Genomic DNA, 24,158 nt, shown 5'->3' with positions numbered 1-24,158 from the left:
GGGATTTATGTGTGTGTCCCAATATGTCTTTCCCATATCGGAACTTATGAATATTATATTATTTCTAATTCAATACATTTTAGGTCTTATTTACATTTAAAAAAAAACCTTTTATTCTTTTGAAGAATGCAAAGAGACAGGAAATGAATATAAATAACTTTTAACACTTTCACATTTCTTTTATTAAACTTGCTTTTTCTAAGTGAAACCTAGAGGACACAAACACTCAAACAAATACAAACACCTGTCAGTAAATTTAAGATGAATTCATATTAATGTGAGTTATGAATTGCTTAATCAAAAATAACGGTTTAACTGTAGGAGTCGTATCTTGGCTGTTAGAAATAACTCAACTGGTCTGATGTGTGTCACTAAGGTTATGTTTTGTCTTGAGTGTGTGGAATTGTTCTCCTTACCTTTAGAAGCAGGTTTTGTCACGCTCTACAAGTTGTGTGACATGAAACCAACCCCATGCTGTATAAGACCCTGCAGGCAAGTTTTTAGTCATTAACATGTGTGTGTTTTGTCAGTGTTTGCTCTCAGTAGATGACCCAGCTGTGGCGTATAACCTCATTAGTGTGTGTGTGTGTGTGCGTGCATGCTAACCTGCTTTTCAGTGGCAGGAGATGACGTCAGACATCAAAGGGAGAGTTGGTGTTTTCATAAAAAAGAAGTCCACGCTGTCCCTGTGACTCAGCCTTGTCAGTATAAGATTATTGCAATCTCTGCAAACCTGCACACATCACTGGTGAGGAAAGAAACGGTACACATATTTCACAGATTTTTTTTGCAGGAGTAATTGTAATACGATTCATAAATCTTTTTCCTGCAAAAGCTGTCCCTCACTGATGGAATAAGAGCAGTGGGGCATTGTGCTGTAGCAGATGTTTTTTCAGATAAAACTAATGATCCATTTTTTGTGACTGGTTCGTAGTGAAGTCTATTTGGTTCCACAAAATTGACAGTGATATCATTAGTGCATATCTCACACATGTTATGCTTTATTTCCCTTATGCCCATCCATGTGTTTTCAAATCCTGTAGGACTGTATGATTTTCAGATGTTGTTATTTATATAAAATTGAGTATTTCTGTGTTTTATTTAATTGTTATATAGTTGGCTTTTTAAGATAGTGAGTTCTGGGAAACTGGGTCAGACTATTTGAATGTTTTTTCACATGTATAGACAAAATGAGGAACTGCATGGATTTTTATCCATTACATCTCCAATCATCTTCAATGTAGCTTTTTTCTCTCAGTCCGCCTGCTATACCTCCTACTCTTTACTCTTCTTAAGGAAAGTCTGAGGGCTGTAAGCACAGTGATGGACGGGCTAACAGATGCTGCCTGAGCTCCTGATGGGAAGAGTTTTGTGTGTGTGTGTGTGTGTGTGTGTGTGTGTCTGTCTTAGAGAGGGCGAGTAAACAACAGACAGAAACAGTATGTCAGAACTTCCTTTGCTTTTTGAACACCCGGTGATCCATGATGCAAATAAGCTTCTGACTCACTGCCATTCTTGGATATTTAATCTGCGTCAAATATGTATTTAAAACATTCAAATCAGTAAAAGAAAGGAGAGCTGAGGGTATATTTCGCTTTCTTTTATCTGACATTTTGAGTTTTCGGAACATAAAGACAGACTTTGCAGATAATAAGTCAAATGGGAAAGAAAGGGAAGTTAAAGCTGGCAAGTGCAGAATCTAGAAGAGATGTAGAGAGGGAAAGATGACAGATGACAGTAGAGGGGGGAGGAGGTGGAAGTGCAGGGAGAAAAACAGGAAGGTGGTAGGCAGGGATGCTCACCCTTCGTCTCTTTGTCCTTTTCATCCCTCCTTTACTCTCTTCCAGGAGTTAATGAACTCCTGATGGCAGTGGAGACAGGAGCGATGGATCAATCCTCTATCTCTCTCTGTGTTTCTCTCTCTCCCACCTGTCCTCCCCCTTTTGCACTCTCTCCTCCTGGGTTTTTGGCAGCGCCCCAGCCTCGCTGGCTGCGACTCACCTCCTTCATTGTTTGTCAGCAGATTTCAGGAGACGGAGCGGGAGGCTTAGTTAGAAAATTATTTGGACCTCAGCCTCTTCCTTCTTTTTTCCATTTATTCATCTCTTCTTTCTATCCTCCTTCTCTTTTCCAATCTCTCATTCCCGCTCCCATGATGCAGCAGTAGCAGCAGGAGCAGTGGCAGCATCAATAAATATTGTGTTAATGTTCTGGTGGCTGGAGCCAGCAAGGTGATAAAGGAAATCTATTTGATTTCTGTGCCACATTTGTTTGGCCCTACGCCTCTCTGGTCGGTGTGTGTGGCCATGTTGTGTACAATTGCAATACAATACTGTATGCCTGTGTGTATGGGTGAGGGCACAGAGTTTCTTCCTTCATTCATTTCCTCTTCCTTCAATCCTTCACTTACTTCCCCTAGTTTGTTCCATCCTCCCTTCTTATTTCCATTTGCTCCAGAAGTGGCTGACACTGTTGTATTGCAACACTTTTTACTATTTACACGTAGCACTCAAAATATTGATAACCAGCCAATGTAAAATAATTATCCTATTATCTTTCTCCCAGTGTCAAAAACAAGAAAACCACTTAAGGCCATGGTATGCATGACTTTTTTGTATGACATGTCGACTGATAACAAGAGCAGCTCAGTGGTAACACTTTTCATTACAGCTACACTTGAAGGCTGGTCACAAACACACTTGTCATAGATAGTGAAGCACACACTAATTCATAGAGAGAAGTTTTTTAAAGCCAACCTTTGCTATCTTTAGTGGTCACCTATTATTGAAAATGCACTTTTTGATGTCTTTTATACGTGTGTCCCCGGTATATAAGGTGACTCACAAAGTGTCAGGAAATCCACCCCTCTCTCTTTTCCTCCCACATCTCTGAAAACGTGGCACGTCTCGCCAACTTCCCCAAGTCCCAACCTATTGTCCTCCATATACAGTCGGTGAGCTGAATCCCCTCCGCAGCGCCTCTGTGGGTCTGTTTATTCGGCAGGATGTCTGCAGTAGGGACTTAGAGTAAAGTTGTTATGTTATACATATAAGGGCACTGTACAAGAACAGCTCAACTTATGTGTTGTATCAGAAACAATGCGTGACGTGTTTTGGAAGTAATATGTTCTGTGTTGACATTAGCAAGCATCGCTAACACTCGGAGCTAACGCTGTACTGGAGAGACTATGTGTAAGATAAAAGGTCCTGTTCTTGTGGTAAACCCCGCGAGAGAGGAACATTTGAGCTCCATACTGTTTCAGAAATAATGCTTGATGTGGTTTGAAACATAATATGGCGTTTAATCACTGCATCGTTTGCTGAGTATCTGCCGGTAGAAAACCCTTCTCTTCGAGGAGCTCCCCCGCTACCATAGGGGCCCTCCAAAGGGGCGCTCCAAAGGGGTGTGGCCAGCAGAAGCTCATTTCCATTTAAAGATACAGACCCAGAACCAGCACTTTTGGAACAGGGCTGAAATAGAGGGGTATGAGGCATGGCTACAATGGTTTGATCTGTTTGGTATTTTGAGCAAACACTTCAGAGACATGTTTTATATAGATATGGCCCTACAATATATTGTTAAAATATAGTTTAATACGGGACGTTAAAGTGGACATTGTAATGTTCTGTATTGTGTAGAATGAAAAAAGGCAATGTAGGGCTGCACACATTAAATATGCGGTCACTTTATGGAAGTTTTGTATTAATCGAAATCTAAATCTGTGAGAACAATTTTTTCTGTCTCTCAGTTGTCTAAATGTACAGTTAGTGTTTCTCATTTAAACCTAGCTACAGCAAGCACTGTGCATCTATCTATTATTTCTTTGTTATTTTACACTTCACTTAGGGTAGCTTTTATCCCCTGAGAGCAATAACGGAAATCTAATTCACTTTAGGGAGACAACAGTCTGCAGCATTTGACATAAAGAGCTAGCTTTCTCCAATCCGGTGGATCCCCGTGGGGTAGTCAATGGGGGGGCAAACAGGGGAGATGGCTGATGGGAATAGTGATGGTGATATCAGCATCAGAGAGTGACTCACCACTGCTGTTAAATGGGTTTGAGTATTGACGGGATGTGTGTCTGGGTAATTGAGTAAGGTCGTGCGCAAACCATTAAACTTGCTGGGTGAGACGTTAAGCTCTGGTTTTTGTCTGTGCGCTTCAGGGTTATTTGTGGTTTTGCACCTTTTGGTTGCAGATCTTACTGTGTCAGAGGGCTCGTCTGCACAGCAACTCATATTGTATTTCACACAGAAATATATTCCATCAAGGCTTGCTTTGAAGGTATTGAATTCTCGTTTCTCAAATAGCCTGAAACCAAGTATTATAGTATCACACACATTAAGGGTAAAGGTCTCGATCATTGTCGATTTTTATTTTTTCAATTGATACATAATTTGTTTGGTTTCAAAATTATGGAATAATAATTATGTCATCACGATCTTGCAGTGTTTGAGGTAACATCTTCAACCTCCTGTTTGTCGGACTAACTGTGCAACAACATATAAACATAACTTCAGTACAGCAATCCGTGTGTACTTGGCATAGCTGCAACAATTTAAGGACTTATCAATAAGTAAATGGACAGAAAAATAATGTGTCAACTAGGCTAGGTTTTCAGGCTCTTTTTAATATGACGATTTCTTCTTTTATATCATATTACTGACTTAAATTGCCACCCATAGAAATAAGCTTAACAGAAAAGCAGCAAATAATATGAAGTAAAGGAAACTGCAAATATTTGCCTTTATGCTTACAATTGCTGATGTGATCAATCCGCAATGCAAATAAATTGCTAAATTAGTCACTTGGCTAATCATACTAGCATATTTACAACTTTATATTTATAATAAACTTAATGTTGCACTAGAACTGAATTGATGTAAAATACAGATCTAGAGACTAAACCATACACTTGTCATGCAACAGAGAGCACTTTCCAGTTTCCTCTTCCCCTTGAAACGACAGGTTGTTGAAGGATTATTTCTGCCTATTTTATTCTGAGCAAGAGAAATGTGTGTGTATGCGTGTGCATTGCTTTCCAGCTTTCATGTCTGGCAGTGTGAGTAGGTTGCTGTCTTCTTTCTTGCACACCTGTTAGCATGCTCCTGATGAGGATGTTTGATGTGTGTGTCAAATGTGTTTTTTTCTTTCCTTTTTTCTTGGCGTGTGTGTGTGTGTGTGTGTGTGTGTGTGTGTGTGTGTGTGTGTGTGTGTGTGTGTGTGTGTGTGTGTGTGTGTGTGTGTGTGTGTGTGTGTGTGTGTGTGTGTGTGTGTGTGTGTGTGTGTGTGTGTGTGTGTGTGTGTGTGTGTGTGTGTGTGTGTGTGTGTGTGTGTGTGTGTGTGTGTGTGTGTGTGTGTGTGTGTGTGTGTGTGTGTGTGTGTGGGGCAAGATGGGTCGGGTAGGAGGATGAATAAAAGAAAGTGAAAATAGACTTGAATGTGTGAGTCTGTGTTGCAGTCTTCCCTGCATGCCTTTAAGCTGTAGCTGTCTTGCTTGTACACACAGTATTAGCCCTGCACGGGCAAGTGTTATACATACACACATGCAAAAATGAACCCACGCACATACCAACGCACACTCCTGTCCATCCCATCTCACCATGCCTGTCATTTCTCCCCCATGATGAAGAGGAAATATTCAGTGTCAGACAGTGAGATGAGAACAAACGAGAGAGAGAGAGAGAGAGAGAGAGAGAGAGAGAGAATGGTTGGACAGTGATAAAGTCATGGAAAGACATGATAAGGGAGTCAGTTTAAAGTTAAATGTGGAAAAGTGAGAGGTTGGGGAAACAGAAAAGAAGAAAGTAGTGAAGGGAAAGCAGCTTTGTGTCTTTCTGCTGTGGTTGTTGCTTAAGGCTTGTTTGTTCCCTAGGCAGGCAGGTCTCACACACACACACACACACACACACACACACACACACACAGCACTGCCTTAGAGACATGGCTTGTTATGAAGCAATTTATATGCAAGGATTCTTTATCAAACTGACTGACCTCTGGCTCCTCAAGGAGGTGTGTGTGTGTGTGTGTGTGTGTGTGTGTGTGTGTGTGTGTGTGTGTGTGTGTGTGTGTGTGTGTGTGTGTGTGTGTGGTGTGTGTGTGTGTGTGTGTGTGTGTGTGTGTGTGTGTGTGTGTGTGTGTGTGTGTGTGTGTGTGTGTGTGTGTGGTTAAGCAAACAGCTTCTCTTCCACAGATTTTTTTTGTTGATGCTAGTGTCATTTTAAATGGTTGTGTAACAGCATGCACTGTCACTACATATACTACTAGTTTCATCATATATTTTTTAAAAGAATTGTTGTGCTTAATACATACACAAAAGTGTGTGTGTGTGTGTGTGTGTGTGTCCAGATGTTCCAGCAGTACTTAATGTCCTGTCAGCTAGACTGCCTACTTATCTCAAGAGAGCACTGTGTGTGTTGCCCACTGGGTCTCTGCAGATACACTCTCTTAATAGATCACCATCATGGCAATGGTTGTAGTGTGCTGACCTTAAGTGCTGCAAAGTGTTGAAAAAAAGACACCATACCACTACAGTGTTTCTGCTGAAGTAAATGCACTGTCATCCACAGGGAGACACAGACAGGCAGACAGACAGGCAGCCAAGCAGAGGGGTAACATACTTGCAGACAGACAAACAGATGGCAGGCAAATGGGTAGATGGGCAGAAAGGCAAAGATTCAAGCAGTCAGACAGACAGACAGACAGACAGAAAGACAGATGGCAAGCTTGCAGGCAGACAGACGGACGGACACAATGACTAATGGGATGCAGCCAGTCAGATGGATTTGGGAGCTGAAAGACGGCAGAGAAAAAGTCCAACAAACGTCCTGTCTTTTTAATTCATCATAATCATAATCTTTGACATGTTTGTACAAATGTATGTCTGTTACACTACGCTTTAGAACTGACTGATGAAACTGTAACTGTTGAGTGTACAGCCAGTTGGCAGTTAATTGCCAACATTTCTTATAATACCTTTATTCATTTTAAAAGCAGGCATAAGCTGGCTCCAGATACTGTAAGAATTGTTATACTATTCAGTTTTTGTATCCTTGTAGATGGATTTTGTTTTTGCTTTTGGACTAAATGTCAAATTCTTTTTAATTTATTCTTGCCTTTTGTAGACTGTTGTATGCTGCTGCCAAGATCTTCCAAAACCAAACAGATCTTACTTTTATGACACTTCATTTCTAATTTCCATCTGCAGTGGCCCCTGCAGACTTGACTAAGAAGCAGATGAAACTTTAAAGGCTGCACTAATAAAGCTGCTGTAATAATGCAGTCGTGTTTTGCAGAACACATGCGTACATATGTGGTCTTAACATTGGAGATTATCTTTGTATCTATGAATCAAACTATTCACAACCCTAACTTTTTAGTGATAGTGCTAGCAAACATACACAAGGAAGTAAGGGAGACACTTCGGTTTTCTTCTGTCGCGTCATATGGCTAACCATTGTGTAGGTAACCTTTTTTAGAATTAACGGCGTGTTTTTAATCCGTTGCATTTTTGGATTATTTAGATTTTCATTGGCTAGTTACAAGCGACTCAAGAGGCATTAACACACTCTAATGAGGCTTTAGCTTTCCCAATTTAAAAGAAAAATCTTGCTCCTTTCTTTGAGTGAGATCAGAGATTTAGATTAGACTATATGGCATTTTATCACATCAGTGTTGACTGAGAGTCGGAATCTGAGAGGTTTTCAGGTGCAGGTTCCTTCAGTTTGACTGGCATCAATCTCACCTGCCCAAATGAGCAAAACTAAACGGGGGAAATTCTCAGGAGTGCGAATAAAGTGCTATAAACATTCTGCGAGTGTGAACACACCTTGAAACATTTTATCAAGTATACACCATTAGTCTTCAAGCAGAAATAGCAGCTTTCAACCTACCTTGTTTCCCCTAACATCCAAATATATTACCCTACTTTAAACCTGTGAACTCGTGAAATAGCTGACGGGTGATTTCTTTCCCACCTGCACTTTGGTTATACGGTGGTTTTTATTTAGGACTGTTCTTTTGCACATTTAGAAGAACTGTCCCCTTTAAACGCTCAGTCAGACATCCTGCTCTCGGCAGTGTCATAGTCAGCCAATTAATTAGCTCCCCAGGCACCCTGGCTTTCCCAGCATGCATTAGTCAACCTTCTCCCTGTTTGTCTTATAGTTAATGTTTTGGGCTGACACTAAAATATGCACATGAAATGTGGCTTACACCAGCTGATGGAATTCAAATGAGAGCTAGAGGTGGCTGTCTAAACCCAAAATGTGTGGTGTGAGCGGGGTTTAAATTTCAGGTTTCAGCTTATTTGTTACTTTTCTTCAGAGTTGTGGCAGATAAAGGATTGCTGCCTACAGTATATGCAATGATTGATGAAGTGGAATTTGAATGTCTTTTTTATTTCATGTTGAAGGAAATACTAACAGTTTTTAGGCATGTTGCTTATACCTGTCCTCGGGTCTTTGTTGATTTGCACAGACTGGGCTTGATTGACATCTGCATTTATTCTGCTTACCCCGTTAACATTCTCACTGTTTAAGGAGTTTTGTGAAATCTCTAGTCTAGACGATAAGATTACATTTAATAAAAATTCCCGATGACTTCCTTCACCTCCAGCAGAGTGATGATTACCTTTGGATCATGGCAAATCCTGCTTGTCCAGTTATAGCCACACTGTTCGCCATTTTATTCATTGCCCCCTGGCCAATGTGAGCAATGCAAGAAAAATAGGCCACAACCCATTCACATAGCTCTTTAATGTAGTGTAGCTTGGCCACAGGGCAGCGGAAAGCATGCCAACAGTGTGTGTGTTTTAATGTGTTTGCCGATGTATGTTTATACAAATTGTATGCCATCAGTCTACTCCGCCACCACAATCACATTAAGCTGGAACATTTGTCCACATGGTGCCTGTCTGCGTGTGTTTACAAACCGTTGACAACAATTCCACACATGACCTTAGACAAACTTGCATTCAGGGTGCAACAATGACATTTTTATTCAATTTGCCTAATGGCAAGTGAATGTTACGTTTTTACCAGCCTCTCAATACATTACATTTGTTTTTTCGATAGAGAATTGTGCAAATATATAGGCCTATGCCTCTTGCACATTTTGATGATATAGGTGCTAATTTTATATCCTGCTTGCAGTAGTACCTCCAACCTATTCAATCAGCATATTAACAAGGAAACCTTTTTTACCCCCATATTGCTTCAGACAAATAGTTCATATATTCACACCAATAGCCTATTTTTTAAATTAAAGAGCTCATTAGCAGAATAAATCTGGTTTAATATAGCGAGGTGATTAAAGCAGGGTATAGGGAGCTTAAGGTTTAAGGTGGGTCTTGTTTTTAGTGTTTTGTGCATTTCTCTGCTTGTTGTGCTTTTAAAGTGTACTTTCGTGTGTTGAAATGTAATTTAGTTTTTTTGCACAGATGAGCAGAGCTTTCCTGTTAGCCTCTCTGAGCCCAGCTGTCTTTCTCCGTTTTAACTGTCTTAGCATATTTCTTACAGTCTGGATTTTATCGAGTATAAATAATATTGCTGTCTTCCTTCGTCTTTTGGGTCATCACTCTTATTTTTGTCCTTTGACTTTGTTTTTTCGGTCCGCTATTGATCTTTTTCCGTTGCTCCTTTCCAAACTTCATTACTTGCTTAATTTAATCAGGGGATCTCTTTTTTTCTTTTTCTTTTTTATAGGAACTTTTAGACAAACCAAAACAACATTTGTTTTATTTGTACTTTGTAAGTTTGATAGTTTTTTCTTCTCCCCCTTATAGCATGTTTTAATTGATTCTGACAGCTGTTTGCCTCCAGCTATTCTCCTGCTTCAGCTCTGACAAAGTGCATGTTCAGTTTGGGTTCATGATGCAACACTACCTTTACTATGACACTGCAGTTTAAAACACACAATGCTGCACTGATATACATTGATCCTTTTTGATTACAATGTGAAAAGGCCCTCAGCCAAAAATAATGGTCATTATTAATAATTCCGCTTTTATTTTTCTCTTTTAATCAGCTTTGTCCAACCAATCTTCCCAAAAACAAAATGTATTATAATTACAGAACAGCATAAACTCATATAGATATTCTTAATCTGTGTTTCTCTTCTGTGTTTAATGTGTGATTAATTTTCAAACATTTTGTAGTATAATGCAGGATAATCATACAACATACATCTCAGATATCATGTAAAGATATCCAAAATATAATCTCATACAGTTATATATTAAAAAGATTTGGACATTTGGGAAATGTGGCATTATCCCTGAGAACCTGAATGTGCGTGTTGTTGAGATGTTCCTGTTTGTCCCTTGTGAATGCTTTTATTTGATTTAATCAACGTACAGTATAAACCACACTGGCCTCCAGGATTTGCATTCCTGGCTTTAAACAAGTTAGATCCATCCAACTCATCCAGTCTTAATGTTCCAAACATAAGAGTTACAAATCATCTCAGTATTTCTGTCTTTAAAAAAATGAAGTTTTTGTAGTTTTGCATAGTGATTTTTAATAGAGGAAAACTGTAGTGACTGCAGTTTGGGAAAATCAAGGATTGCTGTGTATTCAAACTGTATTTGAGATTTGTTTGAGCAGAAATCAGTGTTTTATTAGCAAATATTTAAATTTAGGGTACAACCAAACGGTTCATGAATTTTTGCTGTGGAAACGTTTTTTGGGAACTCGATGCTAAGGGTTAAAGGTAGTAGCCATATTGGAGGAGAACAACTACACAATCCATTCATGTGGGACCTCCTTTACCATAAGTCATTGTTCTCTCTATGAGATAGATCTTTCTGAATGTACACAACAGATATCACTTGCTGTAGAGGATTTGGTCTAGAATCAACCTACCTGACACTGAGCCTCTTAAACAACACATGTGGAAGAAGTGGTTTAAAGAACATTTGCTATTTCAGTCCACAGATTTGGCAAGTAGCAAAGTCAAAGAGTTGAATACAAAAAAAGATGTGACTTGAAGTATATGAATTCTGGCTCTGGAGATAGAAGCACGCAATTCCTGTACCATCTGTTAAAACTGTTTGGCAAGACAGCAAATCGAGTGTCGTGCACAGTTTATCTCGCTCTGTGTTCTTTTTGTCTTTTTTTGTGTTCATAAAGTAACCCAGTGCAGACCTGGCGTCTCGTTCACTGGACTGATTGAGATGAAGTTGTACATTTGAGAGTCTTTCCCGCTTCCCTTTTCTCCTTCATCCACTCCCATCTCTCTAGAGAACAAGAAATATCTCAATCTACAGTCTGGGCTCTGGTTCACTGGACTGATTGAGACGGGGTTGAATGTACTGCATTAGAGAGAGAAAGAGAGAGACAGAGAGACATAGAGACTTGGGAACTGAGGATGAGAGGAAGAGAGGAATAAAAAAGAAGGATATCAGGTGGAGAAAAGGAGTGAGGGAGAAAATGAACTTAAAGACTTTTCTTGGCAGTTGCAGATCTGAGTCGGAATCTTCCCTTAGGTGATCCTGCTCCAAAAATGAAGGGTGGGGGATTTTAAGCAGATACACTGACATTTCCAATCACCATCAATTATTTTACTTTAACGGGCCAGTGGTTCTCCCTTTTTACATGAACATTCAGAAATACCAGGCTGCCAACAGAACAAGAGGTTAAAGAGACTGTCCTGTCAGCTTACAATCAAAGGTTCAGCTGCCATGACAGCTACATGTGACTGAGACACTGAGTCTGCTCACTACAGATACCAGCAGACAGAAAAGGCCTGAATAGATATGTTGCAATCATCAGTTAGTAGGCATTAATTAAAAAAACAAAAACAAAATAAATGGCATGAAAAACACATTTATTCGTAACCATTTCACAATGACACAGTAAAAAAATCAAATATTCGTCATTTTTATGGCTGTGGCTAGCAGACTAAACAACTTAAGCATCAATAATTTGTCACAGTGGTCGGTAATGGACCTCAAATCTGGTCAAAATTCCAAGAAAAAGCAGCGTTGCAAAAGAAAAAGTGCAGCACTAAGAGAAAATCATCATATTTAAGTCCAATGTTCCCTTTGGATGTGCATACAATGCAGCAAGTGGCTTATGTTTGGAGTTTGTGCTCAATACAACTCCAACTTAAAAAGAAAAGTAGAACCAAAACCGCTGCAGACAGGGTACCAAAATCAAAATTATTCTCCAACAGCTGCTATAATAAAAGCAACAACAAAAAACTAAATCATAGGGAGAATCAAAAGGCCCTTCTTCACACAGGGAATATTTCTCTAGATTTTCGCACTTTACCAAGCAACGGTTGGTTAGCATCGTCAGCAAACCAAATGAAAACCAAATGTCAGCAGCTAGCCACAAACCCATTGATATGTCAGTGTGAAAACGTTCCCCCTCTTTGGAGACGTGGGTGTGGTTGACTTAATGTATTTTTTTATTCCAAACTGAAGTGTCAACCATCTGTTAAATACAAAACCCGCTATGATATATTTGGCATAAAACAGTGTCTTCAGTGCCTATTTAATAAGAAATATAATGCACATTTTCAAGCTGCAGCCGCCTTCTTAAGAACTTGATGAACAGAAAAAGGTGAATAACGCACTTCAGGTTAGTTTTGTCCCAAAGAAGCATTTTAAACATAAACATGCCAGCCTGACCACCTTAAATATTTAACTGTTTATTACATTTAAAAGCACTTCAACTGTACAATAGTATTTGATGTCAGATCTGCCATTCTTGTAGTCCAGATTTGAAAAGCTCTGTTTTTACGTTTGTTGGGGTTTTGCACAATAAATAACTATGTGGCTGTTTATGGCATTCCACCATCTTTCATTTTATACCCCTGCATTTTTCTTACTGTGACACGTTTTCCTACTGTGAAACGTCAGAAAGGCCTATTGCACTTGACTGACTGTTGATCTCTAAAATCTTCTGGGAGCCAGCACTACGACTCTACAAATTTGCCACCCTCGAGCTCTAGTATATGTAGCCTATTTGATGGAGTTTCTCTGGGAATTCAACTGAGGTTCCTGCCGTTATGGGTAATAGAGAGAGCAAGAAAAAGAGACACGCTTCACCCTTGGAGCTACATTAGGACTTGCTTAGCAAACATTGCTCATAGCTCCTTACTGACTCACAAACTAAAATAATTGAGTTTAAAACACTTGGGAAGCATTCAAAAGCTTTCAGATAACAGAAGCTTAATATCACCCTGACCTTTCCATTTGAAATAGGAGTTTCTTCAAGGTAATGCCATAAAATCAAAGTGTTCACATTGATGGATTGAGCCTGGCTTAGTTTGACTAATCACGACACAAAACCCTTCTCAGCTGTAGCCACAGGTATGAAATATGTGAGTCAATATCTCTGGCTAAAAATGGTCTTTCGTTCGTTTGGTTAAATCAGAAACAAGAACCAATAAAATGTTTAGTTCTCAAGCCTTTTTAATAATTCTTGTTTGGTTAGGCTGTGGTCCTTTCCGCCACAAAAAAAACCCTGTTCTTAATGCTTCTAATAACGTTTTAAAGCAATCAATTTAGAAGTCCGGTGTTACAAATAGATACTTTTTTCCGGCACTTTTTTTCTGAGTGTTCACATTTTCCTTTGGGTGGTCAGGGGAAAGAAACTTGACTGGGCTGATTCAAAAACAAAACAAGAAACATGGGTACCCTGAGTGTGGTTTAAGTGGGTCGCCTCAGAGTTTAACAGGCGAAGGGAAACCCTGGGATAAATCCAAGCGTGCAAACTTGAAGTCAGACAGACGTAGCACAGTGGAGGAAGTCAATGATGTACTTAACAACTCTCCTCAAAGGCCTGAAGACGAGCGTGAGCAAGACAGATGGGGGAAAGGTGAAAAGATGGATAGTGAGAGAAGCGAGAGGGAGGCTTTGGAAGTCAATAATGTGCTTAACCTTACTCTGCAGACTCCTTGTGTCCCTGTTATTGTAAGGAAGAGAAGATAGGATAGGGGGAGGTAAAGGAGAAAGTGGGAACGAGTAAGATGGAAGGACTTGGGAATGGAAATAGTCAGAGGCAGTGGAGAAGCGCTGTGTTTTTCTGTCAGCATAAATGTCAGAGTTGTTAAGTGTGTGCAGGGCAGTCGGGGGGGGGGGGGGGCAGGGTACAGGAAGAGCCCCATATAAGAGGGAATAGCCCAGTTTTATGGCCACATAAATCTCTGTTTCCCACACTGGAGGTTGTAACCCACCTCCTCCTCTTTTGGCCTTCCTTCCTCGATGTAGTGGTACGCTAAAACCTCCCTTTGACTTCTTGACTCTGTCTGCTGCTCTCTTTTGCTTCATTTCTCTGTCTTTCAGACTCTCGTGACCCATGCCCTCCTTTTTTCTCTAAGTGCCACTTTATATATTCTTCTATTGACCCTCATGCAACCAGGGCAAGTGATTAAAAACATTTCTTGAGGCTGTTTTTTTTTCTTCCTTCATTGGTGTATTCTTCCTTTTTTCCCACTTAAATCCTTGTCAGGGACCCTCTGAGTTTGTGCAAGTATGATTGTTTTAAACCAAGAAACATTTTAGTGCATCTCTGCAAACACACAATTTAAAGTGGTGCTTTTGAGAAAATTCCTTTTTACAGATCTGTCTGTTTAAATTAATCAACAAATCAATCCTGCTAGTGTTGAACAGCCCTAGTTTTATCATGTGAATTTCATTTTAATGGTGCAACACTTGTGCATTAAACACATGAATACTTTTTATCACTTTGTCAAAGATATGTCATTTAGGATCATTTAAGCCTGTACTGTTGCTGTTGGGTACATTTTGTAACAACTTCTGTTTTGTTGTTTTTCATATTTCCGCCTAAAGGTCCTGTGTGTAGCAAATCAAAAGTTATGTTTGCATTCAGTGTTACTCACCAGAACACATTGTGTGTATACTTGCGGTCTTACCTGCATTTGTCCCATGCACAACCTGGCTTGAGATATTTGAAAGCACGTTTTTATTGCAAATAAAAAGGATTAAATAGTCTGTCATTGTAGGCTGTTGTTAAAAAATGAGTGAAAAGTTGATTCTGTGATCTGGCTGAATTCAATATGTTTGTTGAATAGAAATGTTCAAATCACAATGTGAACGTTGCGTTTTAATTTCCTTTTTCATATAGAAACACAGAAAAAAAGGTTCTTGTTTTCTGCTGCAACACTTCAAAGGGTGCCCTGTTAAAGCTTAAGTGTTTTTTTCCCTTTGTAACATAATGAAGAAAGAAGTACCTACAGTATGCTTGAATGGGGACCTTTACAATGTCTTCCAGTGAATACTGCAGGATGAATTTACAGTCGACATGTACAAGTACTCCCACTGTATGTGCAGAAACAGAACGACTGTGTCATTGTGATGAAAGTCCGAAGCGTTCATGTGTAAATGATCAAGTCAGTTTATTCTGGCAGGCTGCCGGCTGGAGGCTCTGACAGATTGGTGCCATCAGCGCATTATTTCATTAACACTTGTGTTTTCATGGTGAACATCTTCTCACTCGTCATTTTTTCTCTCTCTCTCTCTCTTTCTCTCTCTCTCGCTCTCTGTCTTTCTCTGTCTTGCCTCCCCCCTCATCCCTCCCTCTCTGCCACCCTGACAGATGGAGAGCGAAAAGAAGAGGAGGAAATACTCCACGAGCAGCAACGACTCCGACACCACCGACAGTAAGTTGAAGAGAGAGAATCAGGGAGGAGGAGGGAGGGATGAGGGCGAGGGTGTGTGTGTGTGTGTGTGTGTGTGTGTGAGAGAGTAAAAAACCTGGTGTCAAAAAGTGAGTGCCTGTGCTGCTGTTGTGCAGTAAGTTGCCTTGTTTAAGTCAACTCCCCAGGGTATTTCTTGTATCCCTTCTCCATATAAACTTTTTTTTCCGTCTCACTGTCCTCCCTTTTCTACCCATTAATACTTTTTCTTTTTTAAAGACGTCTACAATAGGAATATGAATATGTAGCTAAAGCAGCTTTTATGCAAGATCAAGTATAGGAGCTGCTATTAAGAGAAATTTATTTTTGAGGTATTGAATATCCTTTATCCTTGCAGGTGTAAAGAAAACGAAAGTGAAATGTATACAAGCCACAAGAAAGATTGCGGTGGTAAAAAAAAAATGAATTAACCTTTTCCTCTATAGAAATTTACACTACATCAGACAAAGAGTGATACGTACTGAATCAGTTAATAACAATAAAATAATAGAAATATACGCCCAAATAAGAATTCTTACAAAGTAGAACAAAGCGATGATCATGAATGAACAATATATCTGGTTATTTGCAAAGGCTAACGATAGAGAGGTTAGATTAATATTTTTGTTTATTAAACCTGATTTTGAACGTGTGTTTTGCTGCATTTTCCTCAGCATTATGGTAAAAAATCAGCTGCTTTTTCTCTCCAACTAGTCATCTGGTGGGGTTACTTTGATAACTTCAGTCAAATCCTACAGCTGATTTGCGCCTCATTGCTGCTAAGAGCTGACTGCTTGATGGTTGCTGCTGTAGTAAATGAGGCGGCTTTTACATAAAAGAAATGTGGCAGAAATGTAATAAAACAGCATCTCACATCTGAGAAAATCTGGCCTATTCTACATGGGAAGTAATGTTTATCAAATGCAACATGCTAAATAAAAATGTTGACTAAAAAGTGGATATTAGATGATAGATTTGACACCGACTCAACACAACCCCTGAGGCAGACTTTATGTATAGATATGAATGTACCATGGAATTCAAATGTCTTTTATATACAATGTACGAGACAGACAGTCGCCCATGAAGAGATACACTGCGCGGTGACGAGAACATCTGGCCAGTCCAACACATTACAACTCTGGCAGCTTCTGCTGGAAAATCATTTTGATTGTAAACAGTCTTTGAACAGCGGGACAGTTTTACGCAAGCACACTTAGCTCTCACAGCTGTCAGAACAATAGGAAGAGACAGCCAGCGATCGTGATTAATCTTGAATGTCATTCTTTTTGGCTGTTAGCAGATCAAGATGAGTAATTCTTGGCATTTTGAAATGTATATTTTAAAATAACAGCTAAAAACAGTTGTTTGGCTAACATCTGACACTGTCATATCAGCCTAGACAGAATCAGTAAACTAGAAAACAAACTGTTGAATGCATAAGAGGATCTTATTTTAGCTTTTGTGTCATCCTACATTATTTTAACTGATTATTTTACTAATTTTCCTAGGCTGACTTATATACTTATCCATATAGTATGCATATATATATATATATATATATAGTATGTATGTTTTTCTCTCATTTGATAATTGCAAGCATTCAATTGTCTGAAAATTAAACAACAACAACAATGGTTCTTTATTTCAACAATCTATCTGTCAGAAACAGTGCAGATAATTGCTTATGGGATTTAAAATAAATCTGTTGGTTGTACTGATGAGAAGTCTCCCTAACATTTTTATTATAACATATATACTTATTTAAGATTTATATCTCTATATAGAGGAATTCTGTGTAATTTAATGGTTCAAACTTATAAAAAAAACACAGTTTTACTGCAGCAGGGGCGACCACACGGAAGTGACCTCGTGCAGGTTTAAGTGTAATGTGGTCACAGGTCTGCATGTATAAAGGATTTTACAGCAGGTTTAACAGGCAGCCTTTTCAGACCTGACTGAGCCACCCCGTGCTGACGGCCGCACTCTTCGCTTTATAATTAGCCGTTAGCCGTTAGCTTCCTCTGGCCATTGCAGCGTGGGCTCCAGCTGCATCTGCTGACTGGAGGTTATCAGGTTTCTAATTGAAGGATGCCCATGATAATTTTGCCTGCCATGCACCAAGCGGGGCTTTTAATTAACACACGGCCATGATGGTAACCTCCCACTGCGCTGCGGCCCGCTCCGTAATCTGGCCACACAGTGATGATGAGGTGCAGCTGTCTCGTGGGGCATGTAGATATAACACACACACACACACACACACACACACACACACACACACACACACACACACACACACACACACACACACACACACACACACACACACACACACACACACACACACACACACACACTTTATTTGAGGACAGATGTGTTAGTACACTCTACAGTCCTCCCACAGATGTGTGTAGATAATGTGCATTCAACAGCACAGATAGACACATATTTAAAATGCCACCCCAGCCCTTTAACTGTTTTTTTTGTCAGTTAATGTGTTTGTCTTGAGCAAAGTAGAGTCATTTTTATATCTTTCAGATACTCTCTCTTTCACAGACACGCACATACGTAAGCTGTGAGGAGGTACTCCAATCCAGTCTCACAAAAAAATGTGTAATAGCTACGTTGGTCTACATAGTTTTACTAAAATGCCCTTAAACTGTGACATGGCTTCCCCCCCATTCATTTGTTATGGCCAGTGTCCATATTGTCAACTTTCCCTGCGTAAAAATAAAAAACGGGGCCAATAACCAACTTATTTTTAGAGGAAAAATCGCCATTAAAATGCCTTTTGGGTACACTTTTAGCAACAAATAGATATTTTACTTTCAGAATCAATGCTCAGTTGAATTGCAGGATCTATAGTTTGATGGATATTATGAAGATGATTTCAGCTCTCCCCAGGAAAATATGGGGTACGCTTTGTCACCAATACTCAGATCAGCTGAACGGAGGATCAATTTGGAAATAATGTGATCAGACCCAAATATGGCTGTCAATTCACTCCATATTTCCTGTCATGATGTGGCAGTTTAAGTGTGTTTGTGTGTGATTTATATAAAACTGAGGGTTTGAGACATTGAGTCAATACATGCAAAATGTGACGCATGCCTATGTAATAAATACGATGAAGTGTTAACATGTTTATATACAGCACACTGTATATGTTTAAGTGTGAGTTATATGTGTGCGTGCAGGGAAAGAGGAAGTCTGTCATTTTGTAGAAAAGTCTGACAGCTGTTCTGCCCTCTGCGCTGTTAGTTGTTTAGACGTCACAAGTAAAATTAGCATGGTGGCACTGCTGTGGTGTCGAGGAAATATGTTGAGTGGGAGGCAGCAAACACGCACACACATGCATACATAAATGAACACACACAGTCATGTTCACAATGTGCTATATTACACAGTATTTGAATATTTGAGTTTTCCATTAAGGCTTTTGTGATGTAACTTATTTGCCAATGCGATGCTATATTTAATGACAGCCTCCTTTGCTGTGCACAGATAAAAAAGGGCTTTTGGCTATATCTGATGCAGTAGTTATGTAATGTGAAACATATATAGAAAAACCAGCATCAATTATATTACAAACAGACACTCTGTTCACATATATGGCACCAGAAAACACACACAGGGCTGCTGATTGAAGCGGTGGGTGGGATATTGGCTGCAGAGTCAGTTAATTGCCATTAAGTTGCGTATTAATGAGGTTGTAAAGACCACAGTGGACTAACTGCTTAACAAGATGCTATTTATACTGTCGTTACTTATTAAACCTCTTAATAGATCATCATCAGTCGGCTTCAATTAAAGGGCTCACTCAGTGGTAGTACTGCCATGGGCGTCAAAAAAGTCACAGGGAAGGTTTTTTGGGCTGGTTTCTTTTAGTGCTTTTCTGCAGCGTTTGAACTGCCTCCATCAGATTCCTCAAAGCCCTTGAACTACATCACATTTAGGAACATTTAAAAAAGAAATGAGCTGCTTTTGCTCTATATTAAGTAATTCCCTGCTGGTTCCTGATTGCTGATGTTACTGTGTTTTTATTGTATTTGTGTCGTAAACCCTTTCTGCAAAACCAATTTCTCCAATGGGACAATAAAGTTTCTTTGGATTGAATTTGATGCATGCTGTGAACATGAAGTCTGATCTGGAGCCAGAGACCTGTTCTTCATTCCCCCCCCTCCACTTTAAATCAACATTCACACTCATGAATGCACATTCTTGATAAATCAAACACAGATTACGTTTGTCTGATATTCTGCTCCAGATGAGTGAACACTGTTGTCTTTACAACTGGGTCCCAAGCTGGGCTCATTTATCAACAAGAAAAATGTGCACGTTTTCTCTTCTGGTCCTCAACAAAAAGCCTTATTGAGTACAATTGAAAAAGATGTTTGTTGGTTTTTATTACACTTACCATGGTTTTCCTTTTGTTCTGTTTCTGCAGGTCAGGTGACATTGTGGTCAAGGTCATCCAAGAATACGGGCACCAGCAGCACATGGGTCCGCCACCAGCACAAGAAACCATCAGAGGTAAGCTAGTATGGCAGTTTGGTCTAATGACATAAAACCACTGTACACAAAATGTGTTTAATGAAACACAGCCTCTGTTTGGCCATGACGAGCTCACAGTCTTTGCTCCACTTGAATTGCTGTCTGTTATTTGCTGTGGCTTTGCTGACTTGTCTTAAATGGTCACATTCCAGCATAATGTCTGGTTGTTGGGTTTGCTGAACATTGGCATGATCTACAACTGTTATGACCCAGTAGCTAATGTCAACCCATAAATTCCTCTCCTGGCATTTGCATTCCTGAAAAAATTCCCAATTTCATGTTTTCTTGGAAATGCCCTCAATTGGCTTAGATGTAACTGGACACCTTTGCCTTATTTAGTATGCACATATGTCTGAATTTACAAATGTATCTAGTTGAAAATGAGACCTACTCGTTAACAAACAGGTCCAGGATAAATGAATGGAACCGTGTCAGGATTCCTTATTAGTTCTACAGCAATACCCATCTGTTCTTGGGTAAAACTTTCAAAACAGTGCCCTGGAATAACGATATTGCAAACCTGTGTTTTCTCTTGATGTTTTGCTGGATCATTACTCTTTTTCTTTATTTCTGATACCCCTTGATTTGCTATAGCATTAAGGTGACAATATAGAAGTAGACTGTGTTAGATAATGCTTTTTGGCTGAGATCCACAGCCATTGAGTTGACTTTAGGCTTGTAAAAACTATCCGGCGAAGGCAGTCCGTTCTTTACTGAATCAAACAGTTCTGTCCAGATTAAATACAGTCATCTCCACCACCACAGCTAAATCAACCAGACGCATAGATGGCATAGATTGGTCGGCTAAAATACCAGGTTGAAACATCCATATGCTCATGATGAATGATCCCAAGGACTCTCAAATGACCACCCTGAGTAAGAAACTGGCATAATCCAGTTGAAACATGGTGCAGTGAACCAGTTGTGGCGATGCTTTGCCTGCCGCCATCACACATTCCTCCAACTCTGTCAGTGAAGTGGGTTCAGATCTGTTTGAGGGGAACTTGTCTCTTGAGTTTCACTTCAAAAATAACTGCCCTACTACTAAATTAGCAGGGGAGATGTTTGAATAAAGGAGAAGAGGTAACAACCTTTGATGGCACCTCTCACATTCCAAAGATGTTCAGTGGAGCACCTTAAACAACGATTTTTTAGACAAAATGAATTGATATCATTTTAAAGTGTAATTTGCACTTCCCCCTGCTGTGACTTCTCCTCATTCTTCCTCTGAAAAAAGGCAAATGTGCTAAAGTTTTATAGTACAAATTATTATTTTTTGGAAAGTAGAATGAATAGAGCTAAATGGCATACTTGCCCCTGAACCACCCCAAAGCCCAAGTCATCAGCAGAGCATCTGTCATGCCTGTGCATTTGAAGCTTCCTCCCCCTCAGCTCCTTCCAGTTAACCACAGGCTGTTGGAAGGTCCTGTCAGCAATCAGTCTCCCAGTAATTACTACTGTAGCTCTCTGCTCTGACCCGGGCCTCGGCTGAAGAGCTAGGGGCCACGTTCCTTTTCATACTGCTGCCTCCTCGCCTTGCTCCAGGGCACACTGCTATAAAAAGGAAGATGTTTTGCATTCATTTTCATCTTTTTTCGGTTGCAGTGAGTGACAGGAAAAGGTTGAATAAAGAAAAAGGGGTGGTTGACATCTGACAAAAGTTCAGTTTCCTTTCTGCACATATGTCATAAAAGCTTAAGTTGTTGAATATGAAAAGTGTGTTAGCATTTGTCTTGTTGATGCTGGAAAGAGAATACTGTTCTCGCCTCCTTGTTTTAAGCTACTTGCACTTCTTTTGTACTCTCTTACTTGATAAAATGTTCTTTTGTCCGTTTTGTCAATGAATGTGAACTTAAGAATACTGCTTTTAGGGTTTTTTAAGTTCAAAAAGGCAAACAGTGAAATTGATTTCCAGAACGTCACGTAATTGCAATGCACTGGATCGAGACTACAAACACATGCAACGGACACTGCACTCTTGGGTGGATTTAGACACGTGCTTTATACATTATTGTTATTGTAATTTTTCAAAAATAAACATTAGAGGAACTATTCATGTTCTTCAGCTGAAGTGCGAAACTCTTCAAAAACATCTAGCCCTTCAGCCAGAAAGAAGGTGTTGGTAGGTGCCATCAGTGTCCTGAGGCACTAGCAACAAACAGCCGGTTGTATGTTTAACATGTCAAAGGTCATGACCCTGATGAATGACATGTCTCATTTTACTAATAATACTTAAGCTAGAGCATACATTGGAGGTTGCTCTTTTTTTACTCTGTTATGCAATTTACTATTCTTCAGTTGGGCAGAGAGGAGTATCTCTCACTTCGCTCTCCTGTCGAGTATTGCTGCATCGTACCCATTTAACACTTTCACTGTGTTGAAGAAGAGTGAGTTACAGAATCTCTAGAAGGAGTGAGACTCTTTTACTTTCAACCTGACTAACTAAAAGAATAAGGATTGTCTTTGTATCAGGCTAACATACATCTGATAAACAATTGCCAGTACTGCTTTCCCATTATATGTGGCATTTAGTGTAAAACTAGTTGATAAGCAAGCTAGGTCCAATTTTCAAGTGCCAAAAACTGTAAATAAATTGTACAAATCACTATTTGGTCACAAAATGATTTAAGGACTGGGTTGCAGTATTTCATTCATCCATTATGTTCAATTACAAACTGGTTTGTATTCAAATACGTGGCATATTTAGTTTTCTTTGCCATTTAACATAAATGTGAGTTTGCATACTCTTCGTGTTTAAGAATTACATTTGATGTTGGATGTAGGAGCCAGACATTTCCAAATCCAAACCATTTTTAAAATGATCAACGAAAACAAAAAGCACGGTTAAAAAGGGTGGTAATTTAAGGGAGTCAAATATACTAATCAGTGCATCCCTACTGGGGAGAAGATTGAAAAGTGTCTCACAATGCAGACATGTTTATGGAATGATACTCACCCCTAGTTAAGGGAGGTGTGGCGAATGGTAAACACTACGGGCTCGTAATGACAACTTTGCTCTTTTCTAAAAATGATCCATCTCTATTTGCGCCTTTGCGAGTCTTTCACTCCAGCTTTGACTTTTCTTAGAAGTGGTTTAGAGAGCTTTACTTGGGGGAAGGAGGACACAGTCAAACGCTACATTCAGTATGGCTGTTAAAAGGAGGTCAGCTATTGAAGATTTGGAACTTTTTGTAGACTAACAGGAAGTTGTTATGACTTACAGGACATACACAGATGCCACATATTTGTTCTTGTGGTTAATGGTTAGCAGAAGCATTTGAGCACAAGAGTGTTTGTGCTTTCATGCACGTAGATAACAAAAACCTCCTTTTTAAAAATGTCATGTAATGTAGCTGCAGTGAAACTGAGTCACCAATCAGACTATTTCTGAAGCAGCTCTCGACTGCTCCCCTTCTTCAAAACACTGAAACATGGGCAGTGGACACAGACACACTCACACACACACACACAGACACACACACACACACACACACACACACACACACACACACACACACACACACACACACACACACACACACACACACACACACACACACACACACACACACACACACACACACACACACACACACACACACACACACACATTTATTAGAGGGTACACAATATTATCAAGACAGGAACATGAATTCACAAACTCTGCACACTCTGGGGGTTTGTTCTATGCTTGTGGTATTGAAATGTTGTACCACACACCCGGAGAAGGGGATTGTATTTATTCAAATGACTTGCTTTCTGTTTTAATGATTTTTTTTCCGGTTGCTTTTTGTTTGTCTGAAAATCAGTCATTTTTTTAGGTATGGAACGTATACAGACGCAAACATTTTGGTTTGCACAACGACACCTAAATATCCACACGATATGTCTCCAAATCTGCTGAAAAGCATATTTAATGAGCTTTAAATCATGTTTTATTGAGTGAATTACCA

The 24,158-nt window shown here is 39.6% G+C and overlaps 1 protein-coding gene across 1 annotated transcript in view; it reads left to right on the top strand.

Annotated features, from left to right (window-relative positions):
- The window catches only part of jade2 (jade family PHD finger 2), a 148,541-nt gene that overhangs the window by 3,865 nt on the left and 120,518 nt on the right, over positions 1-24,158 (top strand). The window contains exons 2-3 of the mRNA XM_063895068.1: positions 15,570-15,633; positions 20,099-20,184. Coding sequence (XP_063751138.1) covers positions 15,570-15,633; positions 20,099-20,184 — 150 coding nt within the window. The remainder of the gene's footprint in view (positions 1-15,569; positions 15,634-20,098; positions 20,185-24,158) is intronic.

This window comes from Eleginops maclovinus, chromosome 11, assembly GCF_036324505.1.
Source record: "Eleginops maclovinus isolate JMC-PN-2008 ecotype Puerto Natales chromosome 11, JC_Emac_rtc_rv5, whole genome shotgun sequence".
NCBI classification, from domain to species: domain Eukaryota; kingdom Metazoa; phylum Chordata; class Actinopteri; order Perciformes; family Eleginopidae; genus Eleginops; species Eleginops maclovinus.
The sequence above is the reverse complement of the archived record's forward strand: the minus strand, read 5'-3'. Positions and strand labels throughout refer to the sequence as shown.